Below are 20126 nucleotides of genomic sequence, written 5' to 3' on the forward strand. Positions count from 1 at the left end.
TTATAAAAACATTTCTGACAGCCCCACAGGAACTAATTCGGAAATATCAATTGCCAAAAAAATTTTAAAAGATTGCCAATTAAATTTCAAAAGATAATTGTTAAAATATTGTATTAAAATATTCTATCTGACAGCTTACGAGTTAGAATATCATACCTCTTTCAAGTTAGAGGCAGGTTTTAGGTCAATCTTGTTAAAATATATAGTCTTATTTAGCATATTTACAATCGAACAATTTGGCAACAATCTAATTCATTCTTAGCCTTAGCCAAATAGAAAATTTATTCGATTGATAGCGTATAGTAGCCCAAAGGTTTGAATTAGGCCTATTCAAGTTGTCTGGGCTGGATAGGTATTCAAAATATACTTGTTACTGCTGAACTGGACTATGTCAGATGCTGCATCAACCTCCCAAATATTGACAGTAAATCAACAGGAAAGTTGTGTGTTCTGTGATGTCAAATTTGAATCAAAAGAAGAACTTCAGATACATTTCAGGTAGGCTAAGGCCATTTTGGATTTCCCATATCAACTGTTTCTGTCAACATCAGTTTGTGTTCAGAGCCATGCCACCCAAACAATAATATCTAGGGGTAAAATTCTAATTCAGTACTTGTTGCTATCTTAAAAAGTAGCCTAGGACTAGCCTAGTTATCAGGTGACCAAAAGAATGTATCTAAAGCCAGTAAATATTTACCAAATAACATTATTGACTTACAAATAAAGTGAATATACTACTTGATGCCTTTTTTATGATATTTCTAAATATAATAATACTTTTTGTTGGAAATATGTTTCACCCCCACCCCTATACATACCACTTAAAGGTATATATTTGCATATTAGGGAGGGTGGGGGTAAATTTTATTTCTAATATAAGTGGGAGGTAAGTTTAAACTGTACCCCACCCCCCTAATGTGCAAATATATAGGCTAGCCTACCCTGAATCGGTATATAGGGGTGGGGGTAAAATTTATTTCCAACAAAAATGATTATTATATTTAGAGACAGCATAAAAAAAGGCATCAAGTAGTATATTCACTTTATTCCTAAGTCAATAATATGATTTGGTAAAAATTTACCCTAAATCCTTAATGATAACCTGAGACAATAACACCTATCTTAACTCCTTCTCCCTCCAAAGGGCATAGATCTTTGATCACCTTCAACAGCCTTTTAATTACAAAAGTCAAACCTTTCAAAATAGATTATCTGTTCAAATAAGCCGAAAGAAAAGTGCTTAGAACCTTAAACCTTTGTTTGGTAAATTTGCAGTGGGCCTTATATTTTAGCCAAGATGAAATTGAAAATGTCATTTGATGCCTTTTTTATGCTCTTTCATAATTCAATAATTGCTTCTGGGGCTAATTGCATCTTGAGCCCTTAAAGGGACCCCAAAGGTATTTTATTTTTGTAACTGCACAAAGAAGTTATCAACCCTAGCCTAGTTAAGTTAATGAAAAGTGCTTAAAAACATATCACTGGTTTATAAATAGATTATTCAAGAGTAATATATTCCAAAAATGCTTATTTATATCAATTCAAAGCTCATCTATTAGGCAACTCAAATATAAACTGTTTTCCTACTATGGGTGCCCATAAGGGGGGTGGGCAGGAGGGGTGTCAACCGCCTCCTGGCTCATGTTTCCTACTATTTCAAATGCCATTGACAAAAATAGCACTGAATTTTATAATAATAATAATATAATGCAAAAAAAATAGGCCACAGGGCCTCTACAAAAATCTTTTAAATTGACAAAAGCTATAGGCACTTTCACTGTAGTATTTGTCCAGTTCCTGCTTGAACAAGTTTAATGAGTTGGCATTGATGACTTCAAAGGGGAGCTTGTTCCAGTTATGGTTCAAAACTTTTTTATAAACAAAACTTGTTTATGATTCAAAACTTTGCTGTTGACAATTCAGGGTATATAGGCCTATTTGCACATTAGGGCAACAGTAAATTTCATAGTAAATTTGCAGTGGGCCATATAATTTAGCTAGGATGAAAGTGAAAACATCATTTGATACTTTTTTTATGCTCTTTCATTATTCATATAAAATACCTTTGGGTCCCCTTTAAGGGCTCAAGAGCCAATTAGCCCCAGAAGCAATTATTGAATTATGAAAGAGCATAAAAAAGGCATCAAATGACATTTTCACTTTCATCTTAGCTAAATTATAAGGCCAACTGCAAATTTACCCTTTGTTTAATCTCAATTTAAAAGGTTTTAAAAATCTGTAAATATATTTTTTAAATTTAGAAATAAACCTTAAAATTTGGAAAAAATTTCTGTTTAGCAAAATCTTGACATAGCCAAGAATAGCCAGAAATGGTTATAGAAACAGAATTTTATCTTGAGTTGAAATATATCATTAGTAAGAGTCAAAATTGCAACTTTCAGAGGTAGGTCTACAGACTAATGTATGTCCAGAAAGGTGTTATGAAGTACCTACTGCCACTCCTTCTCCCTCTAGAGGGTACTGACCTTTAAAAATCTTTGTTTTATCAAAGTAAAACCTTGCAAAATTGATCTTATGCTTAAATAAAGAACAAGAAAAGTGTTCTCAGCTTCACAACTTTGCTCAATCCTAATTTATAAGGTTTCAAAGATCTGCAAATACACTTCTTAAGTTTAGGAAATAAACAATTATATGGCTTAAAGTTCAACTCAACTAAAAAGAATTGTATTTTCAGAAGTGAAACTAGAGAAAAAGAAACTGGTAATTGAAAATTAAGGTAAAATGTTGTTTTGTCAAAATTGTAATAAGTAATAGACCTCTCAAGTATACAAATTTCTAAGCCTTAGAAATCAGAAGAGGGTTAAAATAGAACCATAGAAATACCTTCCCAGAGCATGTTTTTGGCCCTGGATTTATTGCTGAAAGTTGCATTTTCCTAACCTAACCCCTTTCCAGGATAGCAAAAAGTAGCTAAACTGGAATTTTACTGTCAATGACAAATAGTTTAAGGAATCAGCATACAATTAGGCCTGTTAAGAAAGAAACATGCTAAGAGAACAATTACTACTTCATGATATGCACAACAACTCATTTTGAAAAGCACTTCACTTAACCCCAACAACCTCCTTCTTCTCAATGTGCAAAATATTTAACCCAATTATGTATTTCCCATGTATTTTTCTGTTTCTTTATTTACCTTAAATTGCACTTGTTAGTGATAGGATGAATCCTGTGTCTGCCAGCTTCACTGATGATGGTTAGTCCTCTGTGGGGCCCCAAGCAGTGGTCCATGGCTTATTGAGCCTATCCACTGATGACTTGAATGCCTCCATGCTGGTAGATGTCACTGTTTTTTCACTGAGGGAATTCCACAAGCTGACTACTCTATTTGAAAAGAATGTGTTCCTTAGTCTGGTATTTGCTTGTTTCTGGAAAAGCTTATGGTGGTGATCATGAGTTCTCTTAGGATTGTCCAGTTGGGAAAGGTCAGGAATGGTATCCTCAGCATTTAGAAGCTTGTATGCTGTTATCACATCATCTTGTTTACATCTATATGTTAGAGATGGCATTCTGAGCTTGTGGAGACTGAATCAATATGGAACATCACAGAGGCCTTTAATACATTTTGTTGCTGTCCTTTGGACTGATTCCATTGCTGCTTGATCAGTCTTGTTGATTGGGCATGCAACACACATTTCAAATTCTAGCATTGGTCAAAGTAGACTCTTATACAGGTTAATAATAACATTTGGGGATTTGCTGGTGAACATTCTTTTGATTAAGCCCAGTGTTTGGTTAGCCTTTGCAATTGTTGCTTGTGCATAAATATGGAAATTCAACTTGTCATCTACCAGGACACCAAGATCTCTCTCTGCGTGGCTGCTGGAAATAGCTTTACAAGACCCATCACTACAATTCATATGGTACTGAGTGTGTGGATTTTTCTTCCACAGGTGGAGAGTCTTGCATTGAATTCAAGCTTCCAAATATTAGTCCAATGAGTGAATGCATCAAGGTCCAGTTGTGTTGACTCAATATTTTCTGCTGTCTCTTCACAACCAATAAATTTTGAGTCATCAACATAGAGGCTTACTTTGCTATTAAGTATTCATGGCATATCATTTATATATATACATATTGAATAGAGTCAGACCCAATACTGTTCCCTGGGGGACACCACTTCCAGCAGCAGCCACCTCAGAGAAGAATGTCCTTCTATCCCTTCCAATTATTTTAACCATCTGTTTCCTATCTGTTTGGAACTGCTTTACCCCCTCTATCATCACTCTATCTTGGTATATTTTTGTAATTATTCTTATGGTATATATTCGGCTAATATACTTTCCAAAACTTTTCCTTTTCATTTCTTGCTCTCCCTATTTCTTTGGTCATGAATGGCAATGTTATAGGTTTTTGATTCCATCTTACTGTAGTGTTTATCTTTGAGACCTCTAGCAGTATTTTCTTTATCATGCTCCATGGTTTTTCCACATCATTCTCAGTGATAAAGGACCAATCACACCCTGCCAACTATTGCCTCATTAGATAGTAATCTCTATACACATTATTTGTAAAAGCTGATTTTTCAGGGTACAGTCTAAGGGAGCATTGTATAGCAGCATGGTCACTTGCCCCAAAGGGCAGTAGTGGGGCTACATTTAATAATACTTTGTGATTGCTTACTATTACATGGTCCAATAATGATGGTGACTGGCCATCCCAGTACCTAGTTGGAAAGTTTACAGCTTGGTAAAGTGATTTGTTTGCTAGGCACTCAAGAAATGGTTCAACTGATTTCTGTTCAGAGGAGCTGCAGCCATCTGTCCATTCAATGGAATGTAGGTTAAAATTTCCAACTATGAGAAGGTTTCCTGTCAGTGCAACTTTTCTATCAATTGATTTTATAACTTCATCGAGGGTCTTCTCTAAATTGGGGGAACTTGGACTTTTGTAAATTGTACCAATATGAATTGGTTCTCCAGGGGGGTTTAGTGATACCCACACTTGTTCTAAATAAGGTTCATAATCAGAATCAATATTTCCTACCTTGAAACTTTCTAGGATTAGAGGACTATTCCCCTTCCTTCTTGCTTTGATACGTTGCTCACAATTTTGTATCCTGGTATCTGTATATGTTGTTGTGCCAGAGGAATAGTAGTCCTTTTGGGTCTCAATTCACAGAAGGTGGAAATGTCATGAAGTGCCTGATGCAACAACATACTTAATTTCTTGAAACTTAGAAGTTAGACAGTCACATTGCTGAAGATAATGCTACGGCAACTAATGTTCTCATAGCTTTTACTATCAAATAATAATAATAATAAATAATAAATATATTGGAAAAACCCGTCACAATTGAACAAAAGACGGATAAAAAACAAAAGAGAAGAAAACGCACATACAAAACACAACGAAACTTCTTGAAATGAAACTAATCACGAAGGAACTATAATACAACTATGTAAGAATGGCAGTCCACTGGTGGTTACTCGCTTCTACTCTATCACGGTACTTTTCAAGACACGCTTCCACCGCAGTAAATGGATCAGGTACTGAATACCGCCTCATTAGGTAAGAATTACTTGTTCTTAATGGCATCTCAAGTAGGAACTTGAGGTACCTGAAGAATATTCTTCTTATAGTTACTTTATTCGAATTTGTAAGTAACTTCCAGAACGGCGAAAGGTAAAGAACATGGGGTAAGGCAACAGCAACAAATATTTGTGCACGCAGCGACCTATTTAGATTACGCTTGGAGGAAACCGAAGCTCCATAAGCTGACCTGATCTTCTTCTCGATGTGCTTTACAAGTAGTGCTCGTGTATGCTGAAGAGTTTCACCGATCGGCAGACCCAGGTATACAATTGACTTAGAGGGCATGACCACCTGTGACCCTAGTTGGATTTCGGGTTGAGAGGCATTCCAGTTAAATAACAGTACTTCACAAAGGCAGTTGATGATCTTTTAGAACTTGGTGACTCAATGGTTTTTTCAGGTTTAGGACTATAAAAACTGTTGTCCAACTCCCCATTAGATTGTTCAGATTTAGCACTGTAAAAGCTGTTGTGCAGCTCCCTGCTAGAAAAAGTATCATTTACATTTAATAATGCACTACAAGAGAAACTATGTACAAGTTTTGACTGCCCACTAAAAGTTTCATCTGAGCTGGAGGGGCAGGAGGTAGAAAGTTTTTTTATACTATTTTGCCTCCCCAAATCAAAATATCTTTCTCACCATTTGCTCGCCAAGCTTGGATCTCTTCATACAGTTTTGCTCTTTTAGTCCTTTCTGCTTTGGATGCGTCATTTCTGAACTGAATTCTGCCAGTTCCTCTTGTTTCATATGACTTCTGAAGAATTTGTTTCTTTGTTGCAAGGTTCACAACAGAGAAAATGATGGATGAGTTTGAATTAGTTGGTCTATTTTGGTTAGCTAAGTGATGGGGATTTATGATGGAAATTTTTGGGAGGTTATAATCTTGGGACAAATACTGCTGGATAAACTGATCATCATCTGGTTTTGCTGGCACTCCAAACACAACAAGGTTCAGCTTGCATCTCTGCCTGTCTCTATCTTTGACTACAAACTGCTTCATTTTGTTCTCTAAATGGTTATCAAGATTGCAGCATCCTGCTATGCTTGTGATTATGTACCAGGCTTATGCTTATATAATGCTTGTGCTTACTTTTGCTTATGCTTACCTTATGCTTGCTTAAGTCTTGCTTTATTTTGTAGGTAGCCTGGGTCATTAAATCCTATTAATACAAATATGCATGGTGTCAGAAGTGGGATCCTTCAAGTTACCATGGATGTTCAACAGCCTTCTATAAATTTCGACTCTAGTTCCCTTGCAGAGGAATGGAATCAATTTGAGCAACATACCCAACCCATGTTTGCTGGAACTCTGTCTGAAAAAAGTGAAAAATCCTTGTGCACTTACCTCTTAATTTGGACAGGAGAAAAGGGCAGAGAAATTTTCAATACCTTTGAACTTGAGGATGATGATGCCCACAATATAGAGCCTCTCCTTGCACAGTTTTGGAAATATGAATAGAATAGAATTTTATTTTTAAAATTTCTTTTGCTGCATGTTTTGCCAAATTTGAATTTTTTGTCAAAAAAAAAAACCACTATATATATATTTCAAAGGCACATATATATATATATATATATATATATATATATATATATATATATATATATAACAAAGAGCATACACACATATATCATCAAAAGAATGTGACATTCACTTCAAACATAATTCATTGTAAAAAAAAATATATGTATGAAAAAGGTTAACACTTAATTAAAAAGTCAAAAAGAAAAAAAAAATCAATAACAATAAAATTAAAGACTAATTCTCCTGGCTATTGTACCACTCAACAAAACTCTTCCAATATCTTTATTGTTTAGTGTGGATGGGAGTCAGTTTGGGGACTTTTTGGGATTTTATTTGGAATGGTCTGTTGCAGGCAGGAAAGTAGGATTTGGGGATGATGGAACTTAATTGAGGAACAGACAGAGTCTTGGTACCAAAACGAAGGTACAGGAGGTTCCTTGTCTCAGCCAACGTGGTGAGCTTGAACTTACCTAGAAGATAATGATATGGAACCTTTCCTTCACCATTTATTATTCTAAGTGCTCGTTTTTGGACATTTTCAATCTTATAAAAATATGCTAGCCCAAAGAAAAATACTCTCTTTGCTAGGTTTCTTTCTCAAAAGCAGGACCAGTTAGAAAGCAAAAGTGTGGAAAAATATATTACTGACTTAAAGACATTAGCAAAACTGTTCCTTTACAAGGAACCTGATGAGATGATTTGTGATCAAATTGTCTGCGGAATAAGAAACCAGGCAGTCAGGGAGAGACTCCTGGCTCAAGGGGATTCCTTGACTTTAAACACTGTAACAAGATGCAGAACCCACAAAACGACCCAGGCTTTAGTTAAAGTCCTTTAGCAGATGTAAATCTTTACCTATTAAACAGGAAATAGATGATGTTACTCACAACTCACCCCAAAGTTTCTTCCACAGTCAGAGAGACTTCACAAGCAATACCTCCAAAAGTAAAGAATGCTACTTTTGTGGTGGAGCATATTCAGCTAAACATGTTTGCCCAGCAAAAGGAAAAATTTGCTCCCACTGCAAAAAGCCAAATCATTTTGCAAAAGTGTGTAGGAGCAAGATTGTGAGTATAATAGATGAAGGAATCCAACAAACAGACACAGTCCCAGAAGAAGTTGATACAGTATTCTTGTATGTTATTAATCAGAAGAGTGAATAGGATGAAGCAATTGCAACCCTGGTAATAAACAATCAGCTTCCTGTTTGCTTCAAGCTAGATACAGGTGCCCACGCTAATATCATTCTTAAATCAATGTTTGATCAGCTCAATTCTAAACCGAAGCTTCATCCAACTAGTCAAAGATTCCCCAGCTATTGTGGTTCCAAGATACCAGTTGTTGGAGTTTGTGATTTACCATGTAGCCATAAGTCTAGCAAAGTTGTGACCCACAAATTCTATATCACCATCCACTCCCATCATTGGCTACAGGTCAAGCATCAACCCGAAATAGATTAAGCTGATCCTCAATATTAATTCAAGCAAATCAAACGCTTGTATACAAGATCAGTACAAAACTGTCTTTGATGGTATTAGTTTTCTGGAGGGTGAATGCAGCATACATCTGAAGGAAGGTTCTGTACCTACTGCATATCCTGCCCAAAGAGTCCCTGTAGCACTGAAGAGTAAACTGCTGCAAGAGCTGACACGCATGGAGAAGATGGTATAATCAAGAAGGTTACCTAACCCACTAATTGGGTCAATTCAACAGTAATGGCAGAGAAAAAAGATGGAAGTGTTCGATTATGCATAGATCCACTAGACTTAAGCAAATGCATGAGGCTGCCCTATTACCTAATACCAACACTAGAAGATGTAACATCATGGGCGTAGGCAGCATTAGGCAGCATATTGTCTAGGGAGGGGGGTAGTCGATAGTGTGATGGAGTTTTATCAACTGCTTTTTCCAAACCATATGCTTTTTCAGCCATATCTAATGCAAATTTGATGGTTTAGGGGGGGCAGCGGCCCCCCCCTGCCCAAACCCCTCCCTACGCCCATGTGTAACATCAAAACTTCATGGTGCTACTGTCTTTTGCAAACTGGATGCACGATCTGGGTATTGGTCACTTGCACTGTCTGAAAGTGCATCTTATATGATGAAATTAAGCACCATATATGGAAGGTGTTTGTTTCTGAGAATGCCATTTGACATAATTTCAGCCCAAGACGAGTTTCAAAGGAGAATGGAAGAAACGTTTGAAGGGCTAAATGGATTCACAGTTATAATTAATGACATCCTGGTATTTGGGGGAACCAAGGAGGAGCATGATGAGTGACTGAAAGCCCTTCTAGATCGAGCACTGCAGAAGGGAGTAAGGTTTAATAAGGAAAAATGCCAGTTTGGTGTTAGCAATGTCTGTTACTTTTGACATATTATTGAGCAGAAGGCTTAAAGCCTGATCCAGAGAAAATAGAAGCTATCAATCAAATGCCCAGTCCTCAGACCCAAGAAGAGCTCCTCACCCTCTTAGGAATGCTGAATTACTTGAGAAAGTACATACCAAACATGTCCACTCAAAACAAGACCCTACGTGAAGTTGCTAAACAAGACACATTCAGTTGGGGCCAAGAGCATGATAAAGTATTATCTGAGCTTAAATCTTCCATTGTCTCAAACACATCATTCTTTGACTATACCAGTAAAAACGTAGAATTGATAGTTGATGCCTCTGGCCATGGCTTGGGAGCTCATCTTTGCTGTATTGGGGCAGATGTGGCCTATGCATCTCCAGCACTGAATAAGACTGAACAAAAATATTCACAACTTGAAAAAAAGAGCTTTATGCAATTGTTTATGGTTGCAAGTATTTTCACCATTACTTGTATGGAAGACGTGTAAGTGTCATTACTGATCATTGTCCACTGGAGACTAGTGTTGCCAATCCAATCCACAAGGCCCTACCTCAAGTTCAGTGACTGATGTTGCAGCTTCAGCCTTATGATCACCACCTACAATTTCCTCCTGGATCAGAAATTCCTGTTGCTGATGCCCTCTCCAGGTTGCACTTAGGCCTACCTGATACTGATGATAAACTAGAGAAGGAAATAGATGTATATGTACATCAAATCATCAAAACATATACCAGTGAGTGACAGCAAATTGGCAGAAATCAAACTCGAAACCAATAAAGACTCCCAGTTGAACTCTGTTCTCAAGACCATAGAGTCTGGATGGCCAAGCTGAAGGAAAATGTGCCAGTCAAGCATAGTCAATTATTGGAACATTCAGCATGAGCTTTCGGCTGAAAATGGCATCATCTTTAAAGGGGATAGAATTGTAATACCCCAAATGTTACAACCTGAAATCTTAAAACAATTGCATACAGCCCATCCTGGTGTGGAAAAAACGAAGCAACGGGCCTGCATGTTAATATACTGGCCAGGTCTTAACATTGACTTTGAGGAGTAAGTTAGGAAATGCAGAACGTGTGCTAAGAAAATGCCCTCAAATCAGAATGAGTCTTTAATCAACCATTCTATCCTGCCTCTTCCTTGGCAGAAGGTTCCATCTGACCATTTCAAGTGGAATGGAGTGGATTTCTTGATCACTTCAGATTATCATAGCCGTTTTTTTGAAGTTGAACAGCTGAACTTCAAATGCAGTAAGTACTAAATTGAAAACTCATTTTTCTGGAAATGGAATAGCTGTGACATTCATATCAGATAATGGCCCTCAGTACTCCTCAGCAGAATTCCAAAGACTTGCAGAAGCCTGGGGATTCATGCACATCAAATCCAGCCCAATCTACCCACAGTCAAATGGCCTAATTGAGAAATCAGTCCAGATTGCTAAGAACCTGATGACAAAGGCATTAGAAAATGGTGATGACCCCAACCTGGGATTACTAGAGTATAGAAATACACATGTAGATGGCCTTGCTTCTCTAGCACAACTCCTTATGAGTCGGCAGTTGCAATATAACCCTACCATGCACAGTCGATCATCTACAAAAGAAACTAGTACCAGTCGAAGTATTTCTTAAAAGTCGAGAGAAAATGCAACAATGGCAAAAGCATTATTACAATAAATCAGCCAAAGCTTTAGCCCTTCTTGAAGTAGGGGATAGTGTCTGTGTTCAAAACTCCCCACATGGTGCTTGGAATCCAGCAATGGTGGTTGCCCATTCAGAGCAGCCTAGATCATATACAGTGAAAACAGAAGAGGGGTCAGTGATTAGAAGGAACAGAAAACACATTTCTGGTCATTCACAATATAATCCTGATAATCACCAATGCACACCCAGGTCAACTTTGCCGCAAAACAAATCTCCCATTAAGCTTGCTGGAACAGATTCCATGTCTCCAATAGAATCACATCACAAATGGTGCAGCTCCCCCTTATCCCAAACGCCAATAGCACCAATAGCAACAAATGTAATACCTAGCGCCAGAACCTGTGCTATGGATAAGGGTTTTCCTGAACCAACCAAAACATGAATTGGAAGAGCTATCGGGCCACCTAAAAGGCTCAACCTATGGGCAGAGTTGGTGTAAGAGGAAGACATGAGTTATTAGTGAGTAGTAGTGCATACAAGAAGTGAGTCTAGCGCCTTCGTATGTAGGCTATGCCTTATGTGGGTAGTAAATTTATTAGAAGATATATAGAAGTAGTAGTTTTGTGAGTAGTAGTGCATAAAGGAAGTGAGTAGTAGTGCATAAAAGAAGCAAGCCTTGCGCCCTCTTATGTATACCTTTTTGAAGGTAACCAATAATAGTGTGTAAGCCAGCTGAGCTTGGTTCTAGTGATTGTTTTGTGTTTGCCTTGAAGAAGTGTGGGTCCTTTTAAAAGGATAAAAGAAAGAAGATGCAGTATCCTGCTATGCTTGTGCTTATATACCATACTTATGCTTACATAATATTGTGCTTACTTTTGCTTATGCTTACTTTATGCTTGCTTAAGTGTTGCTTTATTTCGTAGGTACCCTGGGTCATTAAATCCTATTAATGCACATATTGCAAAGATCAATTTTCAAAGCCTGTGCCTGTGAGTCTACAAGACAATTCAGCAAGTCCTGGTTGATGGCATTATCAGATGTTTGTTCAAGGGTATCTCCGTGTTTCAATGGCTTGAAACCTATGATGCATATCTACAATTACTTCATGCTTAAATTTACAAAAAAATATTTTCACAGCTTCCTTAATTTTTACATCAAAATCCAGGATGACAGCTAGGGCTGGTGGAAGTGGTTCAAGGGATTTGGTTTTGGCATCTTGGATATCCAATGCATTTAGTCTTAAAATCACTTTAAATTGCACTTTCCAGCAATAGGATGATTGCGTAGTTGCCAATCAGTGAAGATAGTGTGCTGACAGATCAGGTGAGTCCCAAACTAATTACTAGGGCTTGTTGCAAAATTCCTTGTCAATTGATGGTTTGAATGACAACTTATTTTGTCAACATTGCTTCCATTTACAGGTATTAAAGTAAAAAAAAAAGCAGCACATAGGAAAATGCATAGGGAGTATATAGTTTGTGCTATGTATATTAGGGGGGTAGGGATAAAGTAAAGCAGATTGCTTCTAGGAAGGATGAACTCTAATTTTTCTGTATTTTATGAAGTTTTCATAGCTTGTGATTGTTTCATAACAAGAATTGTTTTCATACCATATATCCTTCCCAACATGCCTAATTGTACACTGATACCAAGAGAGAAAACTCAAAATAAGGTAATTTGTTTTTGTCAAAATTCAGATATGTATCCAATCTCTTGCATGTATACAATCTTCTAAGCTCTAGAATAAAAAAAAAAAAAGAGTTGGCATAGTAGCTTGGTAATGCCTTAAATTACACTTGCTGGTTATAGGATGAATCCTGTGTCTGCCAGCCAGGGGTGAATCCAGGATTTTTTTATAGGGGGGGGTGAAAAATAGGTTGATCTGATAAACTTGGGTTAGGAGCAAGTTTAATTAGCGCAATCTTGCGTCAATTAAGTCAGTTACACTACATTAGACTACGTTAGGGGGCGCGTGCCCCCCCCTCGCCCACCTGGATCCGCCACTGCTGCCAGCCTTAGTGATGATATTTAATCATATGTGTGATCCTAAGCTGTGGTACATGGTTTATTGAGGCACTCCCTATCCACTGATGACTTGAACACATCTACACAGGTAGAGGTCACTGTTTTTTTTTACTGAGGAGCTCCACAAGCTGACAAATCTATTTGAAAAAAATTGTTCCTTACTCTGGTATTTACCTTTTTCTAGAAAAGCTTATGAGGGTGACCACAAGTTGTCTTTGCATTGTTTTGTTGGAAAAGGTCAGGAATGGTATCCTCAGCATTTAGAAGGTTGTATGCTGTTATCACATTGCCTCATTTGCATCTATTCATTAGAAATGGTATTCTGAGCTTATGGAGACAGGATGGATATGGGACGTCACAGAGATCTTTAATACGTTTTGTTGCCCTCCTCTGGACAGATTACTGGGCTGCTTGGTCAGTCTACCTTCCCACGATTTATTTTTAGCCCTGGATTCATCCTGAAAATTTTACTCACCCAACTCAACTACTTTCCGAGGTAGTAAGAAACCCCTAGACTAAAATGTTTTACCTAGAATATATACCTTTTTTCAAAATAGTTTATTATTTGTTATTATGAAATAGGGTAAAATTCTAGCTGAGGGGCTTCTGGCTAACTTAGAATGTATTTGAGTTAGGTCAATGAAACTTCCAGGAATCAATCCAGGGCCTAATATATACTCTGGGAAGGTATTTTCAAGCTGCTATCTCTACCCTTTCCTTATTCCTAGGGCTTAGAAGATTACATATATAACAGGTCTTTACCTTCTAAATTTTGACCAAAGCATTTTTGCTTAATTTTGGGTTTTCATTGGCTCAAATTTTGAAAATATTATTCATAGAATTTCATTAAAACAGATATATATATATATATATATATATATATATATATATATATATATATATATATATATATATATATATATATATATATATATATATATATATATATATATATATATATATATATATATATATATATATATATATATATATATATATATATATATATATATATATATATATATATATATATATATATATATATATATATATATATATATATATATATATATATATATATATATAGTTGTGTTTTTTATTCAATTTTCTTACTACTTGAACTAGATTCATGTTGGAAGTTTCTGGCTCATCATGGTATTCAAAATCTTGCAACATGTTTCAAAACTACCCTAGCATTTTGGGACCATGGAGAGAGTTGAAGCTAGTTTTTAGTACACTTTGTCCCCCCCCCCCCCGCCCTTTTTTTTGTAGAAATTTATGTAAGCAAAATTGTTTAACTAAGTTTTATTTTTAGGAAACATGCCACTGGGGAAATACCCATATTAAATGCACTCCAGAAACAAGGAAGGTTCAATAGGAAGCCTGCAATCAAAGCTGATGGAAAATCTAATGGATATACTACAGATAAAATCAGTTGTGACGAATGCACTGAACAGTTTGAGACTGTGTCCCTAACTATTCAACATAAGCATAAAAAACACAAGAATTCTACAATTCGTTACTACTGTATTTACTGTGGCATGCAGTTTCCATTAAAGGTATTAGTGTTAGGATTGATTAACACAAGCCACAAATAAATCCAGCATCTTTTTTGCCACTTATCTTAACCCTCATATAGGGTAAGCTATTTGGTAATAATCTGTAAGTTGGTCATAGTAACAAAATACTCATCCCCAGAAGACTTGCCTCAATAGTACTAAGGGCAGTGAAGAAGAAATTCAATTATTTGGATTGGTTAAGTGGAAACTTTCAGCACACAACCAAATAGTTTTTTTTTTTCTTTTTTTTGCATGCTATAGGTTGAATTCAATAGTTGCTTGTTGTACTGCCACTTCCAGTGGCAGTTTCCTTTGCATATAGCTTTGCAGTCCAGTTTTATTTCCGTGTTTTCAAATACTCGAATGGCACGTCCCCAAGAGCAAATACCTTGGCTATCTAAAAAAAAAAAAAATGATTTTAAAGTACACAAGACATCAAAATCAAAACATTTTTGCCAACATTTTTCCACTGCATAGTGAGATATTGCTCACTCCATGACGAAGATTTTTTGGGGTTCTATAATTTTTGGGGTTTAGGGGGCTAAAAGGTAGCTAGGTTAGGTTACGTTTTTAATATATGCTATGCTTTTCATGCTGACGAATGGTCCACATACAGCAGATACCAGTATCCTGATTCCCTGCCTTTGGTCACAAGGGTTGGGGGCAAATCATCCAATTCTTCCTGTGTTTTCCCCCAAGATTTCTTTAGGTACCTTGGAGCTGGGTTGATTCTGGCTGAGCTTACAGAGTCACACCACTGACCCCCATTCCAAACCAAATAATCAGCAACATCAGGAATCGAACACATCCCTTATGAACACAGGATTTGAAGTCTAGTGTGCTAACCACTTGGCTAGCTTAACACAACCATATAAATTTTAAAAAATCAGGAAAATCTGGGTTCTAATTTTTAGTGAAAAAGACCTCCATATGCAATTAGGCAGATTTCTGTAATGATAGGCACCCAATTATCAGCAAAGAATAAGGGTAAAGAATGGTAAAGAATCAGCAAAAAATTATCTAAGTACATTTTTTTATAAGTCAAAAGTGATTGGAGACCAAACAGCCATAAGGGGGGAGGGGGTAAATGCATATACCCATGACACCCAGAGCCGTCACGTATGGGGGAGGACGCCCCCCTCCCAATGTTTTTGGTTACTCGGTAAAAAAAAAGGTAAAATCGTGGCGCTTTGTGCCACGATTTTTCTGACACCGCTAAAATTCTTTGTTTGATTCAATAAAGACCACGACAATACTGACATATCATCTACAGAAATTTTGAACTTGATCAGTAAACACAGCAGTTTTACCGACTCCTGCCGTGATTTTATGGATGGTGCCAGAATTTTCCATTTGGTTAAAATAAACAGCATTGAAATAGAAATGCAGTGGTTTTACCGACTCGTGCAGTAAATTTCCATATTTTATTCGAAACGAACGTTATTCTAATTATATTGACAAAAACAGTCGGTAAAAATGGCCAGTCAGTTGGTAAAATCTCTTGCCCCCCCCCCTCAAGCATTTTGGCTAGTAATGGCACTAATGACACCTAACAGTTTAAGAAGATGTAGCTTTTCTTTGAAGTCGCTTTTAAAATTGATAAATAATGAGCATTTTTATAATGGAAAAAAGTGTTGTCAAATTAAAATACTTGCTCTGACTGATTTGTTTTCATGCTTCAATATGGCTTCAATGTTGATGGAAATGTTATACTGCCCTAAAAGCTTCATAATTAGGAAACAATCAAAGGAAAAATGTTAGAAGAATGTGGATTTCAGGATTAAATAGATCTAAGGTGGGCAAAGAGGGCAAGAAAGGGTTGTATTTTTGTCCTTGGCACTTGAGGGAAAACTTGTCCCTAGAAAACTTTTGTTCTATACCACATACTTAAAGGATTACTAAATACCTTAAGCCTCATGACACAAAATCCCCCAAAATTGCTTTTGATTAAGGGTTTTGGATAAAAAAGAAGAAATTACCATCAGAACTGCCTTATTTCTTATATAATTTAGTATTGTAAAATGTCCTTGGTATGCTACAGTTCCCCAATTATGTCTTAGTGGCAGTTCCTGATTACTAGATCATATAGGCAAAATGTATGAGACCATAGACGAAGTTGTTATAGAATAGTGATGCTTATCCCTCTTAGGCCATATTTTGTTACAAGCCACTCATTGCATCCCTTATCCCTCTCAGGCCATATATTATCACACACCACTTATTATTTCCCTTATCCCCCTCAGGGCACATATTGTTACAGGCTATTCATTACATCCTTTATCAGTGGCGTTGCTGGGGTGGGGTGGGGGGACAAGGGGGTAGGGCATCCCCCCCCCAATAATTTGGAAATAGCTGTAATTTATTAAGTAGCTTTAGAATCGTCCTTCGTTTAAAGTATCGAATTCGGTCATTTTTTTGATCACGTAATTTTTTTAATTAATCCATGCTCGTTTTTAACATAAGGAAAATGAGAAGAATAGCAGTCCATTACACTTCATAATATGTCCCACATCAATATTTCTCCGAATATACTGCCTTTCAATCCTTATCATCAAGTAAAAATGTGTGAATATCTGATGATACTTTTTGGAAAGTCAAGGGGGTGAAATGACTAATTGGTAGTTCATATACCCTGATAAAAAATTTTGGAACTGGACGTGAGCCTAGTTAATGGTAAAATTTAAAAATGTTCTATGCTTCAGTTTCGCCGCATTTGCTCAGGTCAATTTTTCCCTGATATTTACAGTGAATATAATTTCCTGAACGAAAAAGAAATCATTGAAAACAAAATAGGACTTGCTGCTTTTTAGAATGATATTTGTACTATGACTAAATAGGTCAAATCGGTTGTACTTTGGTCATGGGATTTGATAGAGAGGGATCCACTCCAGGAATCATTTAATTGTTTTAATTTTTATTTCCAGTATTTAATTGAAAATCCGATTCTTTTATTTGTTGTTGAAACGTCAAATAAACACTGATAACGTCCTATTCCTTGCGTTTTGGATTTGTATATTAACACATAAATTTTGAACTGCCTCTATGTACAATACCATGCTGAATTCTCGTTATTTTTGCTTTTCTAAATACTTCTTTTAACCAGCTCCAAAAAAAGAATTGACATTAATGTGCTAAGAATTATGATTGAATTTAGTCGCATTTCACACAACGCCATCGCTACTTCTGATACATTTATCTCTGCATCAGCATCCTTTACAAAATGCCTGCTGAAAATAGAATCAAGTGAATTTAAACAAAATGTGTATATTTTTCTCACAATTTAGAAATTTTCTGTGCACGGACAAGTGGTACCAACCCATTCTCTTTTTCTATCGTTATTAGTTTTATCATGCAGCATTAGTAGACTGAGCTTTGCTTATGATGGAAATTATAGACATTAAATCGATATTCAGTGTAACCCCCTCCAGAAATATATACCCCCCATACCCTGATTTACACAAGAATAACTTTTGTCTAATTTTGTAGAATTCTTTTTTTTTTTAACGAAGATACAAAGGGGAAGGTAATTTTCAAACTCTGGGAGTCAATTTTCCCTAGCAATTTTTAATTAATCTAAGGTTTCTGCCGCAATGATACTAAAGATTGTTCAGATTTTCTGGATATTCTTTGTCAAACAATGCTCAATGGACAAGTTACTAATTCTAGCTTTATTTTTTGAATACTTTCAAGTTTGAAATATTGTCGCTATTTAAGTGGGGAGAATATATCACAATATAAGGTTACACAATCTGTGGTAATACTTCGACTTATCCTGTAACTTTACTTTGGCAGTGCTATTGTGCTGCGTATGATTTTCGTTTTGGCATTATGTGACCTGCTGATTTAATGCTATTTATTAACAAACATCAGTGAACCCACAAATAAATCAATTTAATAAAAAATCCTAAATAATATTTCAATTTGTCGCGTATATTATAAGTTTAGTACAAGAAATTAAGTCTTACATAGGCTAAATCAATTCAAAATTACGAGCAAATTAATAGCACGATACACGGGGCTATTAGAATAGATGTTGGTTCAATTATGAGATTGAGAATCCTCTACTGAGCGTGGGGGTTGGGTGAAATGAATGGGGGATAGGGACTGCAACATTAATGGTGACGTTGGCTGAAAAAATCTGGGTGTATACTACAGTTACCTTCGGCCACCTAAAAACTTGCTTACGCTATGCTACTGTGATCCACAGCAGCTCATTGCTGGCAATTCTAGTAAAAGCCAAACATCCTTACTAATATTTGTGTTTTTTTAATATGCACTTATTGTCTATAATGTATTGCCCAATGTTTTAAATTCACCAAGTAGCGTATTTGTTAAATAGTTACTTTCCTTCACTACCGCTTGAATAGAACCTAATTCAATAGCATCCCCTCTTGCCCCTCTCCCCTCAATAAAAATTCTGTAGCTACTCCCCTGTCCTTTATCCCTCTAGCCACATATTGTCCCATGTCATTCTTTGCATCCCTTAAAAGTTTTTACTAATCAATATCTAAGAAAAGCACTTGGAAGTTGATAATATAGTTTTTAGAGGGAGGGGATTTCTATCCCTAAAAGGAGGATGAGAGTAACTTGGTAATTTTAAATAGTAACCATTACTTTATCTGCAGTATATGGAGTGCAAAAAAAAAAAAAAAAAAAAAAAAAAAAAAAAAAAAACAAGTAGATTCTCACAGTGAAAAAAAAAAATTCTGTCGAAATTTTAATATTTAAGCCAATTCAAATTTTGGATTTTAGCTTAAATTTTGAATATAATATTTGGTAATATGAGAGTCAGTCCAGGGCCAAGTGTTAAACAGTAAGAAAATAAGAAATATTTTGAGGGCAAGACCTGTTGAAAGGGGAGGGGGGGTAATTTTATTCCATAAGGAGGGCAGAAGTTACTCAAGTATTAAATAGTTTGCATTGTAAAAACACAATTCACCCATCTAGGGTCGGGAAAAGAGACGAAACCAGGAAATATCCATATTTTACAACCGATAAAATTCTAATCATAATAATTAATATTTTATTTGTACAAAAGCCGAGAAGGTGCGTTGAAAAAAACGAACAAGAAAAAACCTACAAGCAACAGTGCGTAATATTAAAGACATACATGCATAAACACAATCTATCATAAACTTTGAGAAAAAGAGCTCTATAGTTTAGCGCTGATCTCAGGAATCCTCCCAGCTTTAGAACTTCCCTCATATCTTTCTCTTTCATCATTCTTATCCAATAATTATTATCAATAAAACTTTCCCCAAAGAGTTGATTTTGCTGTCTAGCTTAACCCATATACTTCCTTATTTCCTCACGTGGTCACCCATTCCCTCTAATACTTACCAGATAACTCAGCTCATCCCCTCGCACTCCTATCTTTGAATAAATTGCCATTAAAATAAAACCTCAGTAGATAGTGAGTTTATGATACTTCAGGGAGTATCATAAAAATACTCAGATACTT

The 20126-nt window shown here is 36.1% G+C and overlaps 1 protein-coding gene across 1 annotated transcript in view; it reads left to right on the top strand.

The window, feature by feature from the left end:
* The first annotated feature begins 304 nt into the window (after positions 1–304).
* LOC148947429 (zinc finger Y-chromosomal protein 1) overlaps positions 305–20126 on the top strand; it is a 69537-nt gene continuing 49715 nt past the window's right edge. The window contains exons 1-2 of the mRNA XM_089095840.1: positions 305–498; positions 14422–14665. Of these exons, the coding sequence (XP_088951966.1) occupies positions 389–498; positions 14422–14665 (354 nt within the window). The 5' untranslated portion in view covers positions 305–388. The remainder of the gene's footprint in view (positions 499–14421; positions 14666–20126) is intronic.

This window comes from Artemia sp. Qi Xiang Cuo, chromosome 10, assembly GCF_049724085.1.
Source record: "Artemia sp. Qi Xiang Cuo chromosome 10, ASM4972408v1, whole genome shotgun sequence".
NCBI classification, from domain to species: Eukaryota; Metazoa; Arthropoda; class Branchiopoda; order Anostraca; family Artemiidae; genus Artemia; species Artemia sp. Qi Xiang Cuo.